This window comes from Vipera berus, assembly GCF_964194415.1.
Source record: "Vipera berus genome assembly, chromosome: 4".
Classification (NCBI taxonomy): domain Eukaryota; kingdom Metazoa; phylum Chordata; class Lepidosauria; order Squamata; family Viperidae; genus Vipera; species Vipera berus.
This window is the reverse complement of record NC_138206.1, coordinates 31,841,797-31,863,115: the sequence shown is the minus strand read 5'-3', so window position 1 is coordinate 31,863,115 and position 21,319 is coordinate 31,841,797. Positions and strand designations below refer to the sequence as shown.

Sequence of the window (21,319 nt, the reverse complement as noted above, 5' to 3'; positions counted from 1 at the left end):
TAGGGAAGCCAAATTCACTTAACAACCATATCAACTAACAACTGCAGTGATTCACTTAACAACTGTGGCAAGAAAGATCGTAAAATAGGGCAAAATTCATTTAATAACCGTCTCACTTGGCAACAAAAACTGGGGTTGTAAGTCAAGGACTCGGCCTGAATCCAGACTTCAAACCATCTATAAAGTAGTCAAATTCTATGCCTCTTTCTCGTTCTTATTTAATAATGGCCTCAGAACCATTTAGGTCTCTGCTTCCCGTCCTTGCCAGTTGTTGCCCACAGGCACATTCCTACCTACGTTGAGAATTTAGCTCCATTATTTTAAATCTACCAAAGATAAAAATGATCAGGATATTCAGACAATATTATGGCAGTGTTTACCTTCTGACCATTTGTTGTACACAGCACTCTGCGGGTGAATGCTCACAGGCTGAGTAGCAAAATTCTTGAAATAAATGATGAGGATGTCTCCCACTTCTCCACGTAGTGTTGGCCCTAGGAGCCCTGCTCAAAGCACATTAATAAAGATTTTAAAAAGAATAATTAAATATAAAAATAGTATCTGAAAAAAATATTTGTTTTCTTTTTCTTCTGGATGAATATAAACTGCAGCAAAGGTACAGAAGGTGAAGACAGAGAAGCCTCCCTATAAAATGAATTAGCTTATCTTTTAATAGTTAATAAATACCTTAATATTTTCTTCTGAACAGGGTTTTATTTTATTCTCTATCCATCCTTATCTCCCTCCAAGCAGCTCATTATGACAGGGTGCGCCTGCCCTATGGAACCAACTACCCACGGAACTTAGGACTGCCCCCGACCTTCGCTCATTTCGCCGGGACCTGAAAACTTGGCTCTTCGATCTGTTTGGTCCAGACTGTGGGGTTGTTAATTTAACTGGGTTTTAGATTTACTCTTGGGGCTTAAATTTAATTTAATTGTTTTAATTGTTTTTAATTTTTTGTATTCATGGTTTTAACTGCCCTGTAAACCGCCCTGAGTCCTACGGGAATAGGGCGGTATACAAATCCAATAAAATAAAACAAATAAATAAATAAATAAATAAATTTAAATTCCAAAATAATCCACCTGACAAATTATGTTCAGGCAAAGAGATAGTGGCTTATCATTTCATCTGAAAGATGCACATTGGCTTATATGCATGAATGGGGAAATGAAGCAGCCATATCACAGAGAACATGGCTGGATGAGTAGGCACAAGACTTTAACTTGCTATGTTTGTACTCTGCTTTAGCTACGCAGATAGTCTTCGACTTACAACAGTTTGCTTAGTGACCATTCAAAGTTACAACAGCACTGAAAAAAGTGACTCATGACCATTTTTTACACTTACAACCATTGCAGCATCCCCATGGTCATGTGATCAAAATTTGGATGCTTGGGAACTGATTCATGTTTATGATGGTTGTGGTGTCTCAGGATCAGGTGCACAGCTTTTGTGACCATCAGACAAGCAAAGTCAATGTGAAAGCCAGGTTCACTTAACAACCATATTACTAACTTAACAACTGCAATAATTCACTTAACAAGGGTGGCTAGAAAGTTCACTAAGTAGGGCAAAACTCACATAACAAATGTCTCACTTAACAACATAAATTTTGGGCTCAGTTGTGATTGTTAGTCGAGAACTACCTATATTAAAGAATGTATGACCAATTTCATAAATAAATTAAACATACTTGCTCAGACAATACAGATATCAAAACTGAAGGCACAAGAGATTTGTCTAGAAGACATTAGCTGCTACATCATAGTAAGCTTTTGAAATCCCAGCTAAATCAATGTTGCAGCCACTGCATTATTCACAAGCAGGGTAGGGTTCCCACCCAACATTATAGAATTATGGACATAGAATGATACTTCAAACTCTGTCAGTCCTTCTATTTCAGCTTTGTCAGCTGTATTGCTGAGAAGTATGATGGTTCATATCAGGAGTGTAAAGAAACTGAAGGCTTCACTTTGCTGGCTCAAGAACAGCTTTGACTACTAATTGTATGAAGGTGAAAAATCAATATGTAGCAAACAATTGCAAATGTCAACTTTGCTGTACAAAGGATGAAACAATTGACCATTTGCTCAGCGGCTGCAGCAAAATTTCACAAACTGAATACAAGCATTGCCAGAATTATCCATTAGAAATGTTGCCAGAGGCTTGGATCTAAATGTAGTAAAAACTACTGGGACAATCAAGTTGAGAAGGGTTTGGAAAAGGGGTAGGTTAAGATCTTTTGAGACTTTGAAATCCAAACAGATAGGCATCTTGTTCATAGTGTGCCTGATATAGCAGTTATTGAAAAGAAGAAAATCTTTTAATGTTGCTATTCCAGGTAATGCTAGAATTGAAAGAAAATAACTGGGAAAAATTACAAAATATCAGATCGAAATTGAATTCTTATGGAAATAGAAATCCATTATTATGTCAGTTGTGATTGGAGCCTTTGGATCAATACCTAAAAGGCTTCGTTGACATCTGATAAATTTGAATATATTGGATTTGAACACTAATTTTACAAACATAAAAAAACCTGCTTGGCAACACCCATATTCTTAGATGCTACCTTAATAATTGATAAGTCCTTGGCTGGGATATCAATTATTAAGTTTCCATCATTCTCTGACTATGACTCTAACTCTAGATTACCCATATTATAAAATACAATAAGTGAATGCCTTTATTATTTGTCTTTAGAATGTGAGTTCATGAAAATTCATATCTGAAATGTAATGAAGTATATTTCTGAGGAAGAGGTGGGTCACTTTTTAACTTCCTTTCTTGTGTTCCTATCTTATCGATTGTCTTTTGCATTTATCTCAAGTGCTAGTGGCTATTATTTCCTGCTGACTGACAGGTGGAATGAGAAAAATAAGACTTGTTTGAGGATGGTGGTCTTCAAGAATCTATACATTGAGATCTCCCGCATATATTGAGATGTTACCGTATCCTAAATCAAGACCTCTGGGCATTGGATAATTAAATAAACTTGTGATGGCTTACAATTGCAGTTCATTTGGGTTCATAATCATAGGAACATTATACATGGAATATAATCTGAAAAAATTGCCTTTACCTGAGAGCTCATCTCTTGGCTTTTCTTGTTTGAAATCTGCTTCATATTCTCTATAGACAATTTTTTGAAATGCAAGATCTGACTCTGATGATCTGAAACCATACAAAATAATTTAGTAAAATAATATATTCTAACTCTGGCTGAAAATTCACTATGCAAGTTAAGCACATTCCCATACGTTAACAATGTCTTTATAATGCCCTTGATCCAATGAAATGAAGGAACAAGAAATAATGGAGTTTTTCACTGACAGGAGGAAATATTTGGGGAGAAAGGAAATCCTTTATGTATCAGGCCATGTACATATCTTCAACAATACCTTGAAATTAATCTACAGCAAGCCATCTACTTACACATTACTTCTAAACACTAGCCTGCATTGTGGCAACACTTTATACTTTAATGGAACTAGCTTATAGAATGTCCTATTAATCAACTATATATAGAAGTCAACCCACTGATCAATTCAAACTCATTAATTACAGCTGTTTGAGACCAGAAATATTGTAGAGACTCTATCACACCTGGAAACTGTATCAACATACTCAAGAATTTTTGGATCAGTCCATAAGACATATAGCTATATAGGAGAAGAGAAAGGGCCAGATAGGACATAACAGTTGCTGAGCAAAAATGGAATGGAGCTGTCTGTGAAGATAGTAGGAATGAGAAAAAGGTACTCAGAACTTTAACGTAAGGCCTGGACTATTGAAATTTAACATGCAGCATAACATTAACAAAGCTGAGAGGGTAGAAGGCCAGTGAGAAAACTATAGTAGACTAAATAAGTGGTGAGAGTATCGGATAAGTAGTTATTGCAAAGCATGCAGAGATTAAAGGGCAAAGAGTAGAGAGGCTGTTAAGCAAATGAAAACGTTTGGCAATGGTTATAGAAAGAAGGATAAAGCAAACCAAAATGTATCTCCTAAATCAAATAAATGGTAAAGCTTTTCCTGAAATGTGCTTAGCATTGTTCATTTAAAATGTTTCCCTTCTATAGCTGTTGAATTATCTGTAGAAAGTGGTACACAAAGATAATAAAAACCTACACTGGAAATCATAGAACCAAACTGTCACTATAAAAACAAGGACTAGCCAAGCCTAGCTACAATTTATTTATTTATTTATTTATTTATTTTATTGCATTTATATACCGCCCTTTCCCTGAGGACTCAGGGCGGTTTACAGGGAGTTAAAAATCAAACATACAAAAGTTAAAAGCCAAGTTAAAAATATTAAATCAACCCTGTGCTATTAAAAACCCCAATTAAAATAATTTTCTCCTCAGCCTGGACAACTCCAGATGAAAGTGAGCATTAGGACCGCGAGCTTGAATGCTCTGCTTAATATAATATACCCATTGTATTGAACAGGAAAGTATGAATTATAAAGGAAAATGCTAAGTAATGCCTCTTAGTTAAAGCAATGGGAAAGTCATAGCATATCTCATCTTGAAATTAATCCAAAGCCGTCTATTCCATTACCTCTTCTTTATTTACTGGCTGTATTCGCAACATACTTTATTTCCTTAACCATGGATTACTAAATAAGCACTATAGTAGAATAAACTTGGCTTTCCAACCACACAGGTTGCATTCCCTACGCCCCACACTACACTGCTCATTAAACAAATCTTCTGAATATGTTCCCCATTACTTCCCCTAGCCTGACCCCAATTTGTTGTTACCTGGATAACCCCTCAGGTTGAAGGTTGTAATCCCAGTCGTTTAGCTGAGCAGCTATACGGTACTCTCTAAGCTGAGCTGCATTCACTTGGTAATACTTCAGCCCCATCCAGCCCAGGAACATCAGTAGAAGACATTTGGGGACAGGGTTCACACTGTATCTTCTCATTGATGCTAATGTTCTGAAAGACACACAAAAGTCAGCTCTGCCTGCAGCAACTTGCCACTTCCCCCCAGAAATGTATTGTGTGGCTGGTGTTGCAAGGGACAGTGGCTTCAGTGACGCTGTGCTCTTTTCCCTCCTCCCACAACCGAGATAAGCAACTTCTGAATTTGTTTGGTTTCTTGACTCCTCTGCTGAGACAGGCTGAACAATGTTAGGGCAAAGCAGGTGACCTGTTTGTACTGTTCACATGTAGATAGAAAGGGATTAGGAGCAGGGACAAAGAAAGGCAAAGGCTGAAGCTTGTGAGGATGAATATCTGAGGACCTAAAAGGCCAGAACAGCATACTATTCAAAAACATGAGGACTCAATAAAGGAAAGAGCTGGCTGTTTCTGCTAATTTGGAGATGGGAGGTGATGACACCAGAAGCCTAAAATATATTTTATTGCAGCAATTATATTTTTATCTTACCCTTCTCCTCCTCTCTTTAATAATATCCTGCCTTTATTTTGTACAGGTAGCATACTATTTGCAAAATGTCCTGAGCAACTGCTAAAAAATACTCGTTTTGTGATTTAAGGAAGAACTTAGAGCCATCTTTCAATTAACCTGCCAATTTCAGAGACAACGTCTCTTCATATAATGTGTTGGCTTTGACTTTTAAAACGTACATGCCATGGAGGCAGGTTAACTATGGAACCATTTTCTCCCCCATTGCATCAACCTGTCCCAGGCGGAGAAGTATGTTGCAGACTCTTATCAGTTAAAGCAGGGGTCTTCAAACTTGGCCCTTTTATGACTTGTGGACTTCAACTCCCAGAATTCCTCAGCCTGGCTGAGGAATTCTGGGAGTTGAAGTCCACAAGCCATAAAAGGGCCAAGTTTGAAGACCCCTGAGTTAAAGAATTTCAAGTGGTGGAATCCTCAAAAAGAGCCTTCTCTGCTAACACCCCTGCCCTTTAGAATATCCTGAACTGGGCTTCCGCTCTCCTGGCCTTTCAGACGAATTTGAAAACCTGGTTCTGCTGATGCACAGGATTTGCAGAGGAGCAAGCAACCTTGGGATTAAGTGCTTTGAAGGCCCTCACCCCACTTTTAAACTTAATCCTAATTTTAATTATTCCTACCATGTTATAACTGCCTCCTTTTTACTGAAATGGTTTTTAGATGTTTTTTTTGTTTTTATTGTACGCTGCCCAGAGTTGCTCTGTGAATTGAGTAGTCTCCAAATTTGATAAATTAATAACTAACCTGTGACTTATTTATTAAATGCAAGGTATTTCAATGTTATAACCATTCATTTATTACCAGAGTTGAAAATTATAGCTTCTCTAACATTCGTTACATATGGTATGTGTTTCTGGATGTATGAATATATATATATATATATTCTATCAATGTAATCATCAAATTTACTTGATTGAATAGTGAACCTCCTCATAGAAAAAGACAATTATGTGATGCTTTCTAAGGTGTTCAGAAACCAGTTCAAGCCATGTCATTGGGCACAACATGTTCTATGCAAAGAAAATTTGAACTTTTATTTTTTCTCCTCCACCCCCATTTTAACAAACAGAAAAGTTAATGTTTACCAGTAGCAAATAATCCAGATCTTTGGGAAGTAAACAAATTGATAACTTGGGTCAAATAATGTGTACAAAAACCAATAACTTCTATAATTTCTGTACATGAATATTATCAAAAGACTGAATCTCCTAGAAATTGGAGGTAATTGTAATTGGCAGTTTTTGGTAGTTTTTGAAAATAAAAGACATGTTAATTTGTACTGTTACGATAACATATTTACTGAACAAAGAAAAAATAATGGAAATCACGAAGATTGTTTTCATCTGTGGCACAATCTCATTTTTCTAAGTTTTCCATTATCTTTCACACCACTGGAATTCAAGAACTAAATCCCAACATATGATAAAAAGTTAGCTGTCCTTCACTTAATACTTTTTAGATGTCTTAGCCTACAACTTCCCTCATTCCTTTGCCAGTATGGCATTGCTAAGAGGATGAGGGTTGTAGTTCAACATTTCTTGATTATCATTGGAACAGGTTATTATCCAGAAGATTCAGATGTGCAACTGGTTTGGGCCATTGCATTATTCTGCTCACAATACTAATATATATATATCATTTTTATTTTTATTCATCTTAACAGTCTATAAGGCAAGAAAGAAACAAAGCAAAACTCCAGAACAGGGAACTGCAGTTTTAGCCTGTTGGCCCAGTCACGATAGAGGTTAATGTTTTTATAGTGAAATGATTGGTTTCTAAGTTTGTACTGTTCTTTAAAAATACTTTCAATCGTCTACTAAGTATATCCTGGATTCTATGTATTTACACTTCCATTGTTCCATCCATTCAGGCTAATAAGAACTATAAGAATGTTAGATCCTAGTGTACCATTTGGCCATGCTTGCATAAAGTTCAAAGCTCATTACAATTTTGTTTACTAAATTAATCCAATTAATTACATTTCATTGGATGAAAATGTAGTTGCCTAATAGACTTCAAATTTCCAAATGGTATTTTTGCTCCTAAATATACTAGAACATAAAGATTCACTAAAAGGAGTTAAATGCAACCCTGAAATCAGAACCTTTGATGGAAGGACTAATAAACTCCCTGTATATTCTTAATTAATGCATTTCCTAGGAAATGGAGAATGGGAAAAGGAGTCATCAGCTGCTACTCTCATTAAAACAATTGGCAGTTTTTGACTCCTGAGGCAATCATATTGAGATCATATAGAGATCCAATTCCTGTCTTCCCCATTTTTACAACAAAAACATATATTGATATTAAATTAATATTTTCAAAATGCTTCTAGTTTAACTGCATAAACTAGAAAAAAGAAAATATCAAAATGTTATTTTTTATTTTTCACACTTTTAAACCACCTATCTCCTTCAGAGAAGAACATTGGGACTCTGTATAAATTGTATAAAAATATGCATAGATTAAAACTACTTGATTATAAACTTAGATTAAGTATAAACTAAAGGGTTTTTTTAATTATCAGCTTTAGTTACTGACAGTTATTTTAATTATGTAAGAATTAATGAATATTTTATAGAAATATATTACAACTGATACAATTATGTTTTTATTATCCTTTGCATTATGTAAAAGAAAAGCACAATTCTATAGTCAGCAGAGGAATGAAAAAAAGTGATTTATTGTTTTTACACATAAAGATCTTTATTAAAAAGTAAGGCTGATAGAGGAATTTTATTTTGATGAGTGACACATTACAGAAATTGCACACAATGGTGGATCAACAAGTCAGTCACATTGGGTTATTCTTTTTAAAAATTAGAGCCAATATTTACCATAAATGTTATTTCCAGTAATTACATTGTAAAATGTCTTGTATAATCATATTCTATTGTTGGAATGACCGCTTGTACAAATTTCAAAAAAATGAGAAGGTACCTGAAATTTAATTAAGGAAAATAAACCTAGTATAATATTAGTTTCACATTCTCTCCTTTGAAATGCAAGAGAGTAATGCTAAAAAGATACTTTCCTTCTTCCAAAATCAAACACCAGTTTCTCTCTCCTTATCTGGATCTTGTCTAGAATTCACTCTGATATAATGGTTTAATGACGAATACCCTATGAAGCACCTCTTAGTCTGCAGATAACTTAACAATTAGTTTTTGTTAGAGTCATTACTACTACTGAAGACAGCAGGAATTTGCTGATCATCATAAATGTTCTTTTGAGTCTTCTATCCCAGACCCTCCATTGTTTTTGCTAATGCTGCTTTAAAAGAAAGCATGCATTAATGTTCTTGTCAAAAGATATGTTTTTTCCCCATCATATAACTAAATGTAAAAAACAAACCCACTTTTTCTAATGTTATCTCTACTTTCACTTACTTTCAGCCTTTTGAATGAAACAATGTATCTAAAACTTTAAAAAGGCAGTTGTTGAGAAGAATTCAAGTCCCGCCTTAGCCATGAAAGCCGGTTGGGTAACTTTGGGCCTGTCACTCACTCCCAGCCCAACTCACCTCACAGGGTTGTCATGGGGAAAATAGGAGGAGGAAGGTGTCTTGGATATGCTCGCTACCTTGAGTTATTTGTAATAATAAAGGTGGGATAGAAATAAATAAAGATAAAAGACAGAAGTAGATAAATAGAAAAGGAAAACTTAGAAATTCATGCCTTGTGCTTTATCTGGCTAAATAAAAAATAAATGGCATTGTTACCGAGTCCTTTATTCTCTTTGATGGAAAAAAAAAGTTTGATTGTAAAAAGGATACATATGAACACCAAGTTCACCCCCACCTTCTGCCACCGTTTCGATTATTTTCTTCATCACTTCTGCATGCCTGAGAAAGTGGAAGTGAGAAAGTGAAAACATGTTCCATTCAGTAATTTTTAAAAAGCATTATTTCAGTTAAAACCAATTCCATCAAGTTGCTCTTTTCAACCTTCATCAGATTGCCATAGAAGGAGATGCATGGAGGATCAAACCTTATAGTATGCCTTATTTTAATTCGATGCTTGTGACATGAATAAACAAACAACTTCATTGTGCATATTATTAAGAATTAGTATATATTAGTAATTCTTATATTTAAGAATTAGTTTTTAATTCCAAGATTTGGTCTCTGATCTTGCTCCCTTCCTCCCCTTTTTCTTTCCCTAGTGTAGATTTTTCAGACTGTAAGACTGAACAAAGCAATTGCCTTTTTAAAAATTGTTTCCTCAAGCTGCTTCTCAGAAAACCCTGTCATGTATTTCTTGAAACAGGAAACGCAAAAGATCGGCTAAACAGAAACAACAAAACTAATATAACCAGACTGACATGCTGCAATCAATATTAATGATAAATATTGTGTAAAGCTGAAAATTTACACAACTCTACTCTGCATTTCAATGAACCCAGGATTTTCCTGAATTAATGAAAAAAATCTAAAGGCATTATATAGCAAGGATCCAAACTGCTGGAATTTCAAAATACAAGCTTTGATTTCAAATCCTGCAGATTGCATCACTTCACTGATCCAAGAATTGACAGGAAGCATACAACGGAAACAATTGCCACACTTTTTAGATTAATACTCTCTGAAGTAAAAGGAATAAAGGACTTGTACAAAATATAGATTAAGGCAATACTGAGCAAGCTTTTTGTACTTTCTCTCTGGTGTTACTACTACTAATTTATCTCAGCTCCTTTTTTGCTATATTGAGTGCAATACATCTATGATATTTTCACATGGCCTTTGTTTCTATTTCTAAGAAATTTATCTTGGGCGGTAGTTGCCTATAGGTCAATTCTTAAAAAAAATCAATACAGATCTCCTAGACTGCAAAAAAAAAAAGCCACAGCAGATAAGAATAAAGCATATTTATCTAGCATTTAGTTCTAAATAGCAAAGGTGCTGAGACAAATTCCAAATTATGAGAGAAATAATATCATTCTCCATATCCGAAGGTATACTTGTTTTTAATTCTACTATGGTTTTGGTTTGTTTCTAAAATGAAATAAAATGAAGAAGCAAGAAAACTATCTTCCTCTTTTATTCCTTATTTTTAAAATATAAATTCCAAAACTGGACCAATGTTGCAATACTTAGGTATTTTTATGCAGATACAAGCCATTTTTCATTTCTTTTCCCTCTCGAGAATGCACTGAAGCAATCTCTATGCACTGATCCTATATAACAGGTAATGAACTTAGTTATTTAGTATGGTTAACTGTCATATAAAATCTGGAGGATCTCAGGTTCAAACATGGTCTGCATAAAGTTATCTGCCATCAGAACAGAGTCCACAATTTCCATTATAAATTGTTGTGGTTATTAAGCGGGTCACTACTTAGCCTACTGTAACTCAATTTTACAACTGTTTTTACAATAGTCATAAAGCGGGTCACTGCAAGCAAGTGAATCACATGGTGAGTAAGCAAATCATATGATCTTTTTAAGTAAATCCATTCCCCTGAATGGACTTTTTTTTCCAGAAAGCCGCAAAAAATAACACAAAGCTACGGAATGTTGCAAATGCTCATAAATTGTAGGCTGGTTGACAGGCATCTGAAGTGTGATTATGTGACCAGAGAAAATGTGTATATGCAGCAGTCATAACTTTGAGGACAGGTCCTATGTAACTTTTTTTTTGGGGGGGGGGCGCTGCTATAACTGAACAGTTGTTAAGCGACTGGCAATTAAGTGGGGGCTATCTGTAAAGTTGAGAAACAGCTTCTGTTGCTAACAGATAATCAAATAGAAAAGATACCAGCCAAGAAAATGAGTATTTTGGATTATTTTAGCTATTTTTTTAAAAGCAAGAATTAAAAAAAAATACCTGCATGGATGAACCGAACACATTGGAGGCGGAGGAAGATGGGGGTGATTTTCAATTGTTACAGTCTTTTTGACATGATCTTGACTAATATCTTCATACATACTGTCTACATTTAAAGGCTGCCGTTGCTAAAAAGAAAACGAGGCATAGCTCAAATTCAAATCTCTGCTTCATCCATTGCAGCAGAAGATACACAAGTCCTTGCATATCAACTTTCCCAACCTCTCCCTAACGTATGAATGAGCTAAATAGGAATATAGTGCTTATTGCAACTGCAACTTCCATTCCCATACATATGAATGTATAACTGAGCGTAGCTGTTATTCCAGTAATGTAATTTAAGTAATATACTGGGGAGCATATGCATAAGCTGTGTCATTGAGGCTATTCTGAAAAAAGGAGAAAAACAGTTTTATTTCCCAGGTAATAAGAATCAGGGAGAAAAAAATACTACTTTTTCCATACTTGGATATTGATAATCCTTGGTCTTTTTACCCAAGGGCCATTATTATAGAGGTAGTCCTCCATATACCACCATAATGGAACCTACCATTAGTTGTATGTTGTAAATGATAAAATGAGTCAGTCACATAGCCAAATGGGTTTAAATTTTGAGGACTATCTATAACCAATTGTGAATGGTTTCACTACTGGATACCTACATGTCCAAATAAAGGGGGTGGGGGATTACCTCATCATAGCCAAATAACCAAAGCCTGGGTGTTTGGTAGTATTTGTCATATGTGATATAAAGATCATAAGTCCTCGTTTGTAGAATTGCTTCTTCTCCGCCTCCAACATCAGCTTTAGTCTTGGCAGCTTCCACTATTTTTCTTGTGTCTAATGTTGCCTGTTAACAATGATTCAAGTTCAGTGTCTGCTGCTGTTAAACGGTGCTGCTGAAATATCATATTAAGATTTTTCTATTTAACCCTAATATCACTTTAAGGAATACTCTGCTGAACTCCAAAGAAGCATTACTAAATAAACAGATCACACTTACATCATCTGTCTCCAACAGTCCACTCTCTTCATATTCTGAAAGGACAAGATAAAAATATCACAACAGTATTTTTGTTAACTTATCCCAGGACAGGGAGCAACGTTTAAGAACAAATCCCTTGTAGTTAAATAAATATCCTTATATCTACATGTATGAGAGATCAATGCATATCAAGAACATTGTAATTTGTTTACTCCCAGCTGCTAAACTGAAACATTCTTGGTCAAAAAGTAGGAAGAAACCGGAAAAGATTGAGAGAGAAAAAGACACCATCACAACAATGCCTGAGACCACAGGTGAGAAAGGTAGGGAACTGAAGACTTTTACATTGTTTCTCATGAAAGTTTCAGAACAAAAAAAAATGTTCTTGCCAGGTCTCTTTGATTAGTCCCATTTTTTAAAAAAAAGAAAAATATTGTTTCACATTATACAGTCAGACTTGCATTAATGGCAATCTATACATGTATCTTCAAACATTTAAATGATTGCAGTCCTTTAATGGAATATCCTTATTTGCCAATACCTTTCTCTTGTCTAGAAATGTTCTGGCTTCTCCTCACCTAATTTGTCACATTGATGAGTATGTCATCAACTTGTTTACTTCCAGATTGTTGTAAGTTCTCTCTCTTCCCCAATTTATTTAATATGTTGCAATATGTCCACCTTCAGATATATTAAATGTACCTTCCATATCAGCTGCTTCTCCTTCATCATCATCATCATCTTCACAAGAAACTAAGCGTTCTGATAACTTTGTATTGTCCTTAAAGGGCATGAAGAAAAAAAGCACAGCATTTTTAATGATCAACAGACTCCCAGCCCAGAATGTCCATCTGGTGAATTCAAGTTATGCTATCAGTGAGAAAATACAACCCTGATAAAGTTAAACTTAATGTGGATTTTTAAAATCATTTTATTAGATGTGCCATATTGAGTATATGAAACAGATATAATCCCAGGTTGTGTCTGAAAACACTTTTATGTTATCCACGTAAGAAGCATATTATAGAAGAGAAATGACAGATAAATAGATGATGTATCAATTCCTATTAGAAAATTATCAAGGGGAATTTAAAATCAAATCAAGAGAATTATTCATAGCATTGTCAATGGTTCTCCGATGTAGTTATCTCAGATTTAAAATAGATAAAAAGTCTTACAGTATGGAGCAAAGTAGGTAGAATTTTGAACACAATTGTGTACAGATGATGAATATGTAATTGCTAAAATGTATAAACTTTTGTTGAAATTTGAAACAGAAGATAATGTATGATAAATTGGGCTAAGAATTTTGATTATAATATGCATAGGGATCAATGAGAAAATATGTGGTTAAAAGTGTTAAAATTTACATTGTATTATGATCTCAAAGATAATTTTTGTAAAACAATGTATTGTTGGTATATGATACCAGAAAAATTATCTAGAATGTATAAAAACATTTCAAATGTATGTTGGAAATGTGAACAACATGAAGAGATATTTTATCATGCTTGGTGGACAAAAAGGTAAAAAATGGATCCAAATACATACTTTGAAATAGAGGACTTTAAATATCAATATTCAATTAAAATCAGAATTTTCCTTTTAGGATTAATAGATAAATAGAAAAAAGCTATGGATGATTATTTTAGTATAATAGTGAGATTACAATACGCAGAGATTCAAAGATTTGAAACTACCCAATTTGGAGGAATAGTTGGTAAATTTGACAGATTTTGCTGAAATGGATAAATTGACTTCTTTGATTAGAGAAAAGATATTCTCTATATTTATTGCTGACTTAAAGCCTCTTATGCACCTTGTGCATAAAAATAAAAAAGTCAACTTGTGACTTATGGTTTTGATGATTGGACAGGATAGATTATAGAAAGAAGAGCAATACGATGTAACCTTACAGAGAAAGAGAGGTCAAAATATATTTGTACTTATAATTGCTATGAAGAATATTGGAAGCTACTGCTTTATACTTTTTATTCTGTTCTATCTTTTTCTTCTCATACTTTTCACTTTCAATTTCTTTCATCTTCTTTAAAAGTATCAATTATACACATACTGTATATGTATGTATAAAAGATAAAATATAATCCTGAAATAAACCCCATCAATTTACTCTAGTATCAAAGAACAAGGATAAAAATATGTTTTGTGTATGATTCTTATAACTAGTCAACTGCAAAAAATCATGAATTCAGTAACTTATTTAAATATTTTTTGTGTTATGAAGAAGGGCTGCCTTTTTATGAAGAAGGGTTATTTCAGTAAGTATGCTATATGAAAGCTGCTCTGAATCTGTTAAGTAAATCAGATAATACCTTATTTTCCATTGTGATCTCCTTAATGGCTTCTGTTACTCCTGTAATACCTGTTGGAAATGTTAATACGAGTCAGGAGTATGGATAAACCCAATGCTAATTTGTAATTCCATAAAAATGTATCACTTTACAAACCAATCATATTGATAGCAAACCTGACTGAATTTTCAAGGTTAATATATTTAAGAATTCAGCGAAGAATGCCAAAATGAACATGCTTTCTGTAATTGCACACCTATACACTTTGGAGCACTTTAAACTTCATGAGAGTGGTGGTCACAATGTCAATATAAGCTCAATTTAAAAAGAGAAATGTATTAAAAAAAACCTAAATTACCTGCATTGTGAAATGTATCCACCCATCCTCCATCTCCATCATCCTCTTCTATAATAGCTTCCAGCTCATCTGAATATTCCATCTGTTTACATCGCTTGTAGCATGGCACTGTATAAAAAGGGTCAATTCTGTGTTCATTCACAGAATATTAGGAAATAAAATTCTACAATATTTTAGTACTGTGCTTTAAGTAGAACGGCATCTATTATCGATAAATATATTTCACATAGGTTGATATAGGCAGTTCCTGGGTTACAATCCTAATTGGACTGGAATTTCTGTCACTAAGTGAAATGGTCATCAAACATCATGTGACTGTGCCACTTAAGAGCAGCAGTGGACCACCTTCTGAAAAGGCTGACCCTGAACACTAGGCAAGTACAGTCTTCAACTTACAACCACAATTGAGCCCAAAATTTCTGTTGTTGAGAAAGACAGTTAAGTGAATTTTGTCCCATTTTACAACCTTTTTTGATTGAATCACTGCAGTTGATAAGTTAGCAACCTGGTTGTTAAGTGAATCTGGCTTCCCCATTGACTTTGCTTGTCAGAAGGTTGCAAAAGATGATCACATGACCCCGGAACACTGCAACCAGGGCTTTTTTTCTCATAGAACGCTCAGAACGGAGTTCCGGCACCTTTTTTGGATGGAACCTTGTAGGGTAGGCAAGGTGGATTGTATGACATGTGTGAGTTCCGGCACCTTTTTTTTTTTTACAAAAAAAGCACTGACTGCAACCATCATAAATATTAGTTACCAAGCATCTGAATTTTGATCACATGATCATAGGGATGCTTCAAAGGTTGCAACTGTGAAAAAAACACGTCACTTTTTTTCAGTGCCACTGTAACTTTGAAGAGTCACTAAATGAACTGTTGTAAGTTGAGGACAAACTGTATCATTAAGTTTCCAATCTTTCCTTCTTAGGTTATTTGGTGAGACAGCGGTGGCAGACAAACTTCATAGCATCCTAGATGAAATAGATTATATACCGTATTTTCCGGCGTATAAGACGACTGGGCGTATAAGACGACCCCCTACATTTCCTGTTAAATTATAGGGTTTGGGCTATACTCGCCGTATAAGACTACCCCTCTTCCAACGCACACCAAATAAAAATTAAAAAACATCAGATTTGATTTTAATATGGTAATTTTAATTCAAATGCTTATGACATGCAGGTGCTTAGTAGGAAAACTGTCACTTATAAACATAAGGCTGTTTGTCATCAAACATGTAAACATAAAACAGTGCAAGTGGATTAAACAATAATAATAATAATAATAATAATAATAATAATAATAATAATAATAAGAAGAAGAAGAAGAAGAAGAAGAAGAAGAAGTAGTAGTTGGAGGGGACCTTGGAGGTCATCTAGTCCAACCCCCTGCTAAGGCAGGAAACCCTATACCATTTCAGACAAATGGCTGTCCAGTCTCTTCTTAAAAACTTCCAGTGTTGGAGCATTCACCACTTCTGGAGGCAGGTTGTTCCACTGGTTAATTGTTCTAACTGTCAGGAAGTTTCTCCTTAATTCTAGGTTGCTTCTCTCCTTGACTAGTTTCCATCCGTTGCTTCCTGTCCTGCTTTCAGGTGCTTTGGAGAATAGCTTGGCTCCCTCTTCTTTGTGGCAGCCCCTGAGATATTGGATCACTGCTATCATGTCACCCCTCACCCTTCTCTTCGTTAAACTACACATACCCAATTCCAGCAACCATTCCCTATTTTCCTAATTCACTTTTTGCACTTTTCCTAATTCACTCTAAAGCTTGCCCTGCGCAGAGCCTTAAGTAACACCAGCTGCCTGCAATTAGTGCAGGTTCGCATCCCACCAGGCTCAAGGTTGACTCAGCTTTCCATCCTTCCAAGGTAGGTAAAATGAGGACCCAGATTGTTGGGGGCAATAAGCTGACTTTGTAATAATGCTGCTTGGGGGGGGGTGAAAGCCCTAATAAACAGGCATATACACAGAATGAAGGCTATTGCTAAGCACATTGATTTGTGCTTTAAATTGTAAGCCACCCTGAGTCTTCGGAGAAGGGCAGGATATAAATGGGATTTTTAAAAAAAAGACCAAATGGGAGATCCGCTCCAGGTTTTCCAGCCAGCCCGCCCAGTTCCTGAGTCAAATGTGTCCTTAGAGCTAAGCCGCTGCTCTGGCTGCTGCCTTCCCCACCTGCCTTTCAAGTTGGGATATACTACAGCTGCTCTTCAACTTTAGAAGGAAAGACGCCCAGACCCCAGCCTGTAAAAAATCACAGACTGCAGCTTCTTCTCCAATTGGTCCCGCTTTCCCTGCGCAGACTAAATGGGAGATCCGCTCCAGGTTTTCCAGCCAGCCCTGTCCCTAAATTTTCAGCACCCTTGTATAAGACGACCCCTGACTTTTGAGAAGATTTTCATGGGTTAAAAAGTAGTCTTATACGCCAGAAACTACGGTAGATCTTCTTGAGATGTGGTCAGTTAATTAATGTCAAGAGTTTGTGAGGAGTCAAAAAAAAGCTATTTAATTGAATATTCTGCCTTGAGAGCAATATTATACCTCCATTTCTTCTAATCCATCCACCTAAACCATAAGTATTGCCTATACATGTTCAAAGTATACTAATACTGTGCTACCCAGAATTATGCAGTTATAAGAAATATTTGATGAGAAACCTGGATATAAAAGCACAAACCCAGACATACCATTTTTAGTAACCAAAAACTGCTTTTCTGTTGGGAGGTAAGCCTTGGCTTTTAATTCTTCTCCAGTAGCCCTTAAAACACAAACACAAACAATAATAATAGCAACAAAACAGCAAATTATTTCTTGTTCAGAACCACTATGTTTCTGCTGAAGCTGACATACTGTAAACACAGAAACAGTTTTAAAAAATAGTTTGCTATTTGCCTTGGGAGAGGAAAGTGACTATAAGCCTAGAGTCTAACTAACAGATAATTGTAGTTTAATAGTTTTGAATCTCAGTTCAAATTTCTACATTACACCAATATTTTCAAAATGTTATTAAATGACAACTAAATCTGGAGTATGCATAAAGGGAAACTAAAGCATTATTAATTTGGATTCAGAACAGTTGTAATTATGTGGCCTTTTTGTCTTATCTCTTTATAATATACTAAATAACACAAACATATAAAAATATGGTAACTACACAGGTAAGAAACCAAGTAAAATTTAATTCTACCAAAGAAGGAAATATATTTGAATTCAGATGATTCTCTCTTTCTGTTAACTCACAACTTACTGTAAGAAGCACATGCATCTTTATACAATAAATATACCTAAATGCTCTTAAGAAGCAGATTCTGCAGAATTTTACCTACCATTGCCAAGTAGGACAGTGGTGAACTAAATGGTCTCCAGCTGCTACGAACTGCCAAAACAAAACAGCAAATGTTGATATATTTTTAAAACTGTCTGGACTTAATCTACACAGATTATATTGTAGGCCCACATAGAACACTAAATAATGTAAAACATAAACAATTCCAAGTACGTTCAATGGGATGTTATTCCACCAACAGGCCTACCTCTAAAAAACTAGCTGTAAACCTTAGATCTTAGTAACATGCTTTGATTCTAGACAGCTTTAATAAGTAGTAGAAAAACCTGCCATAGGAATTTCATTTTGTCGTTTTTCAATATTTACTTCAACAAATAAGTAAATCATTATATACATACCTCCTCAGGAGTGATAACTCCAGTTTCTTTAAACTTTGATTCCTAAGGAAAAAAAGATGTCTGTAAACATTTAAAATCAAACACCTTAAGGTAATGAAAAGAAAATGATAATGCTTTTAACCTGTATTCATTCTATCTGGCCAAATATTTCCTTAGTTTAACTTTGCAGCAATCTTCACTTTGAAAATAATTTGTTGCTGAACTACAACTTTCAACATTTCTCACTTTTGGCCAGGACCGCAGGAATTCATTAACTTCTGGAGGGCACCAAATTCCCAATCATGTTTTAGAGCAACTGATAAAAATGAAATATTTCAGGAATTCCATTGAGAGCTGCAAAGTTTGTAGGGGGAAAAAAACCTAATAAAGTTTGTGAGAAAGTTTAAAGGCAACCTGAGGCAACCAAAACAATAAAAGGAGTTAACAATATACAGCAGTACAATAAAACGCTTACACTAAAAGTTAAGATCAATCCTAAAAAAAATACACTACAGAGGTGTCCACTACTATACAATTATGTTTTCTCAGTCATTTTAGCCCTCTCCACTGAAACAATTCCATTTTTAACTATTTCAGAATATCAGGAACGTGTGGGGTCATTCCTGATACCAGCAAGAAACTGTTCCACAGTGTAAGTGTAGCCACCAAAATAAAGACAGGCTGCTTTTCACAATAATAGTGTGTATGGGGAGCAGGGGCATTAAAGATTTCTCCTGAGACACAAATGCCAGGCAGATTGAATTTGGCTGGAAATGTTTTCACTTTTAAGTTCCACTTTACTTTATTTTTTCTATATCTTTATTGTTAAAATATTGAAATATTATATCTTGCTACTCTGATAAGCCCTTTTTCTCTCCACTTATCTGCCCACTGTACAAGAATCAATTTTTTTTTTTAAATTTTAGTCCATATTTAACAAACATAAGATGAAACCATAAATATGTTAAGGAGTTTGATACAAGAACCAGTAGATAACATTGCACATACTCATCACACATTCATGCCATATGCTCACTCCAGAAATATGCATCTTTCTCCACTATCGTATGTTGTGACAAAATCCTGTAATGCCAGCAATCCTCTAGGATTCTGAACCAAAGAATTTTCAGATCCTTTATTTTTCAGCAGAAAATGGCAATTTTAATTTTTCAAGCATATGCATTTGCCTATCAGACTCACTTTTATAGACATACTTTTCTTTTTCATAGACATAACTACCGCCTTATCACTGATATTTAGACACCCCTTCCGTTTGGAAAAGTAGCAAGACTCTTGCCACTATTGCAAAGGATAATTGAGCAAAATGGTCTCCCCACTTCATTCCCTTCTGCATGTGAGACAGAAAGAGTGAGATAGAAGGAGCTAGTTCTCTTGGGCCAAAAGACCACCGGCTCCTGGCCTCTTGAAGTCTAGCTGGGAAACTCATGTTCCTCCAAAGTGGCTAAATTAGAATTCCCAGATTTTCTTTTAATTTCCTATTTTCAACTGCCTTAAATTCTGAAAACTGCCGTCCATCACAGTTAAAAAGTTTGACAGCTCTCCCCACGGACCGAAGAAACATCTTTCCCAAACCTAGCATTCTTCCAGACCTACGCGTTATATTTCTGACCCCTTTCTAAGCCTGCAAAGGGGAAGATACGTTAGACTCTAGACGCAGGGGTCTTCAAACTTGGCCCTTTTATGACTTGTGGACTTCAACTCCCAGAATTCCTCAGCCAGCTTTGCTGGCTGAGGAATTCTGGGAGTTGAAGTCCACAAGTCATAAAAGGGCCAAGTTTGAAGACCCCTGCTCTAGAGACAAAAAGTTTGGGGAACAGTGAAGCGACCGTTCCTTTCTCTCCCCCACCCCCCACCCCCGACCTTTGCAAATCTTACACGCTTCAAAACTACTGCTGTCCCAAGGCTCTCGGACTACAATTCCCGCAATCGGCCCAGGGATTATGGGATCACTAGTCCAAGTCGAAGAGGGGTTACCAGGTAATAAGAAACTGTCACTGCCTGCAGCTCCTCCCCTCCCCATTGTGTGCTCGGTAGGCGGGGCCTCACCTTTAAGACAGGTGTGAGATATTCGGCCACCTCCAGCGCCTTTCCCTTCACCGTGTTGATGACGCTCTGCATGGCGCCTGGCTCTGTAAGGGGGACAGAGGGAAAAGCGCCTGTCACCGACAGCCGACCCGCAAATTCAACTGCGCCGTCGCTTCTTCCCTTCTTTAGCCTTTCCTTCCGGGAGCCGAGAGCTACCAAGCGCTCCCCGACACCTCCCCGCCCACTACTTTCAATGGAGGGGAGGGGGAGGGAGGAGGGAAAGCAGGGAGTCACGTGAATTCTCTTGACACATGACCTTCTAGAGTCCCGCCCCCGTCCCTCCTTTCCGGCCGGCGGCAACCGCAGAACCTGCGCCTGCGTGGAAATAAGAGAGTTGAGGTTCCGTGGCTGAATCGCGTCCTCCATAGATCTAACCCAGGGGTAGGCGACCTCGGCTCTTTTATGACTCATGGACTTCAACTCCCAGAATTCCTGAGCCAGACATGCTGGCTCAGGAATTCTGGGAGTTGAAGTCCATGAGTCATAAAAGAGCCGAGGTTGCCTACCCCTGATCGAACCAACAAATTGTGCTTTGTTTACTTGGCTTGTGCCTCTCCCATCCCCAGAGTCGTTAATTCTTAGATTGCTCCTTGTTCCGTTTGTAAAAACGGTAGGCTAAGGCT

At 36.1% G+C, this 21,319-nt stretch overlaps 2 protein-coding genes across 2 annotated transcripts in view; both read right to left on the bottom strand.

The window, feature by feature from the left end:
- F5 (coagulation factor V) overlaps positions 1-4,942 on the bottom strand; it is a gene marked incomplete at its 5' end in the record, with an annotated part of 39,492 nt that extends 34,550 nt beyond the window's left edge. The window contains 3 exons of the mRNA XM_081327729.1: positions 381-503; positions 3,089-3,180; positions 4,776-4,942. Coding sequence (XP_081183855.1) covers positions 381-503; positions 3,089-3,180; positions 4,776-4,942 — 382 coding nt within the window. The remainder of the gene's footprint in view (positions 1-380; positions 504-3,088; positions 3,181-4,775) is intronic.
- Positions 4,943-8,107: 3,165 nt separating this feature from the next.
- ATG3 (autophagy related 3) lies at positions 8,108-20,932 on the bottom strand. The gene is made up of 12 exons (XM_081327757.1): positions 20,658-20,932; positions 18,612-18,653; positions 18,254-18,303; positions 17,615-17,685; positions 14,926-15,033; positions 14,589-14,638; positions 12,958-13,036; positions 12,274-12,308; positions 11,962-12,120; positions 11,271-11,398; positions 9,221-9,289; positions 8,108-8,385 (listed from the first exon to the last, which is right to left on the bottom strand). Exons 1-12 carry the CDS (start codon positions 20,727-20,729, stop codon positions 8,304-8,306), a joined length of 945 nt encoding a protein of 314 aa, XP_081183883.1. The 5' UTR covers positions 20,730-20,932; the 3' UTR covers positions 8,108-8,303.
- Between the last annotated feature and the right edge of the window lie 387 nt (positions 20,933-21,319).